General features: G+C 38.3%; 1 protein-coding gene across 1 annotated transcript; it reads right to left on the minus strand.

Moving 5' to 3' along the window:
• Positions 1–548: 548 nt before the first annotated feature.
• LOC148026533 (uncharacterized) lies at positions 549–3,464 on the minus strand. Its single transcript, XM_087690322.1, has 3 exons — positions 3,188–3,464; positions 2,767–3,009; positions 549–698 (listed from the first exon to the last, which is right to left on the minus strand). The coding sequence occupies exons 1-3, from the start codon at positions 3,275–3,277 to the stop codon at positions 549–551; spliced, it is 483 nt and encodes a 160-aa protein (XP_087546448.1). The 5' UTR covers positions 3,278–3,464.
• Positions 3,465–4,001: the final 537 nt, after the last annotated feature.

Here is a 4,001-nt window from a genome sequence, read left to right on the forward strand (position 1 = left end):
AAAAAGCTTAGGAGGTTGTGAAAAAAAAAAAGAGTTATGAGGGGGAGGGGGGGTTTAAAGATTATAAGGGGGGTGAAAGGGGGCTTGTTTAGCCTCCTTAGAAGCTTCTGAGGCTTAGGGGACTGCAGCACGTGGCGAACAGGCGCTTGACGACGGCACCAACCCTCACGGAAGCAGGTGATATTTGGGCTCGAGGTAGATGTCACGACGCAACTCCCTCCTCCTTCACTCCACTCGATGGACCTCCCAGAGTCGCCGTCTCAACAGCCTCACGAGCTCCTCACGGCAAAACCTGATAATCCCAGCCTTTTTCCTCTCTTCTTTCTTTATACCTGCAGCCCTCCCTCTTTAAATAGGGGAGGGGAGGGAATCCTCCCCCCCTTGCCTATCAATCAGCATGGAGAGGGCCCTGAGCAAGCTCCAGCGAGGAGCTTGCTGGCCCCCCTCCCCTCTATTCCAAATCGATACACGTAGCTTTCGCGGCGTCCGGCACAGCACATGCGCCGCCATGAGGGCGGAAAAAAATTCCCTTTAATTTATTTAATATATTACATATTCCCAAGCCAAGAAAGTACAATTAGTGAGTCACTATTTGCCACGTAGACAATGTTGTTGCCTGAGTACCACTGGATGGCATCTTTTGTGTCATAGTCCACAAGAACTGGCTTGAATTCGAAAGCAGTTCCTTGTGCCAAACTCTATACCACAAATTATTTTCATAAATACTCATTAACCAATGTTATTTAATATCAATGTTCATATTGAAAAATGAAGGGCCAATTTAAATTGAATTGTAAAAATATTTTTTGGAAATTTTCAAAGAACAAGGTCTATGACCTTTAAACTTTATAAGAGGTCATTTAAAAAATCACAAATATATGTTATTTGATTCAAAAATCCCTTCAAATTTTTGAGCTAAATAGTTTTATATTTGCTACCAAAAGTGTTCTTTTATGAGCACTAGTTAAAGGTTGAATTAACAAGATGTAAAACACACAAAAACCAATAAAAGAGACCCTAATGAATTAATACCATATTAGAGAATTTGGGAATCTCCCAAGTTTCACTTTCAAATATGGATTTAAAAAATGACCAAGTGGCTAAATCTTAACCCCATATTTGAGAGTGAGACTTGGGGGGATTGCTTATATAGTATCTAAGAAAAACTTCACCTTCAAGTAATAAGATAAGATTTGACCATATTTCCAAATATTAATCACATTAGGAATTCTCAAACTTTATAAAAATTTTAAAATTCTTGAATATGTGGTTGATTGGTCTATTTTCTACTTTCCAGACAATATTTATTACCTTTGATAAACCCATTGTGACCTTGTATTATCATGCAAACAAGTCTATAAGGCTACATGTAATTCCTTGAATTCATAGTCATGACAGCTTTAGATGTCCATTATATTGACCCTTGATTTCCATAATCTATGACCATTCAATCCTATGATCATTCACTTAATTCTATTGGCATTGATGCTTGACATCCACATAAACTATATCAACAACAAAAAAAATCTCCTCCTCCTCCTCCTCCTCTCTCTCTCTCTCTCTCTCTCTCATTAATAACATATGTGGATAATTATATATGTATAATATATATAATCAAGTATATTAAAATATTAATAATTACTATATATATTACAATTAACATGCTATTATACAAATATATCAATATTATTTATTATTATATATATTAAATATAATAGTAAATATAATTATAATAACATACATATCTATTAATAATTATTTACCTAATTATATATAATAATCATGCAAATGTAACAATATGTATTGATTATTATATACATATTAATAAATATATTATCTCTCTCTCTTATCATTTATTTCTCTCTCCTTTGTTTTTCTTCTTTCTATCTCTCATCTTTCATCACCTTGTATGTACACGTGTATATATATATGTATGCATTACATGTATATGTACATGTATATATTTGTGTGTGAATATGTGTATCTGCATGTGTGCATGTTCATGTTTGTGTGTGTCTTATAAGTGTATATCCTCTCTCTCTCTCTCTCTCTCTCTCTCTATATATATATATATATATATATATATGTGTGTGTGTGTGTGTGTGTGTGTGTGTGTGTGTGTGTGTGTGTGTGTGTGTGTGTGTGTGTGTGTGTGTGTGTGTGTGTGTGTGTGTGTGTGTGTGTGTGTGTGTGTGTGTGTGTGTGTGTGTGTGTGTGTGTGTGTGTGTGTGTGTGTGTAACTCATACATATTTGTGTGTATATGAGCATGTTTGCATATATGTATACATGTGTATGTGCACATACATGTGTATATGTGCATATATTATTCATGTGCTTTTATAGTCTATGTCCATTTGTGTTTGGTTTTAGAGTATGTGTACTTGCATGAACATGTTCAACTATTAAAATTATTATTTCATTCCATTTGTTCACTTTTAAAAATTCAACTTTTTTTTTTTGTGTATGTACATTTGTATATGGTTTTAGAGCATGTATACAATGCATCATATCATTTCATATGTTTAATTTTTTAAAGAGTTCATCTCTTCCTCCTTGGGGGAAAGGGGAGAGGGAAACCCCCACTCGCCCTTCAAGAAAAAATTCTTTTTATTTCTTGAATACTAGACTCATTCTCGTTGTGCCACATAGGCTTGAGAGCATTATTGTTGCTCGAGGATCCCCAAAGCAAAACTCTAAATAATATATAAAATAAATAAAGACAAGTGGTGTATTCTAATGTTGTAACTTGTACCTTAAGCCTAAGCTAGAGGTTGTCTAAGCATAAAGCTAGCTAGCCACATAAACACACCCACCACAACGACGCTCCAGACGGACACGCCAGAGATGATGTACATCGAAGGGGCGTCGTGGGTGTCCCAGTTGCCGAGCTCGCTGATGTTGCCGGCTATCACGAAGCCTTCCCCATACGCCACCTGGTAATCCAGCGTGAAGTTGACCGTCACGTTCGTAGCCCTCAGTATATCCTTTGCATCGCCAATAGCCCGGGCCTATAACGGTCACTGATTATCATCAGAGCAGTACACAAACGGTAGCAGATATGGGCAAATATATCCCCCTCCGTTATGATAACCTCGTGCTTATCACTGAGTTGAGATAATCGCGGTTATCATTACGTCGAAAAATTAGCGCTGGTGGGTGTTATTATGTTAGGACCATGGTACATACATCTGCGCTGACTGTGGAGCCGCCGAGTGCGAGGAGCAGGAGGAGCGTAAGGCAGGCCGCCATTCTTACTGTGGCGTCCCAAGGAGCCATGGCTGACAGTGAGTAAAATACTATGACCTGCAGCTGAGATAAACAAATTATGCTGAGATAATAACCAAATTATGCTGCGCGCTGCTTTTGGGTGCAGGTGTCGCTCCTCCAGGCTCCTTCATATATAATACCAGAAGGAGATTCTCAGATGAATGCCGTGACTCGAGCACGGGCAGCTCGCCGCATATCAGCTCGTGCACGCGCGCAGATCTAGAATATCCGGCTAAGCTCGATGTCAATTTCTGCAAACCTTAATAAAGTCTGCCGAATCCCGATGCATGCGCTTATGTCCTTGGCGAGTAGGCCGATGTCATTTCTAGAATCTAAAACCTTAGTAACCTGTGGAGAATTTAAAAATTTTCCAAGAGCTACTATGGATGTCTACAGCTCCTTGGCGAGTCTATGTCAATTTCTAAAACCTTGTTATAGCATGGCGAATTTAAAAACGGTATGCAAACACCTATAGCGATGTCTTCTCCTACTTCTCATATTGCTCCTTCCACTTCTTCTCTTACTTCTCATCCCATATTTATGCCTACTTGTATGCCTATGTCTATGCCTATTCCTGCTGCGATTGTCAGACCATCTGCCAAACTGAGTGTTAAAAGACATGGTGGAGGAAATTTCAAAGAACTTGAAAGATCTTCAAATAAAGATGACCAGAAGAGAACAACAATCACTTAATCTACCTCCAATTTCTACCCCTCCTCTTCTACTCCTATGA

This window comes from Lygodium microphyllum, chromosome 13 (assembly GCF_053477565.2).
Source record: "Lygodium microphyllum isolate KBCC chromosome 13, Lygodium_microphyllum_v1.1.10, whole genome shotgun sequence".
Lineage (NCBI taxonomy): Eukaryota > Viridiplantae > Streptophyta > Polypodiopsida > Schizaeales > Lygodiaceae > Lygodium > Lygodium microphyllum.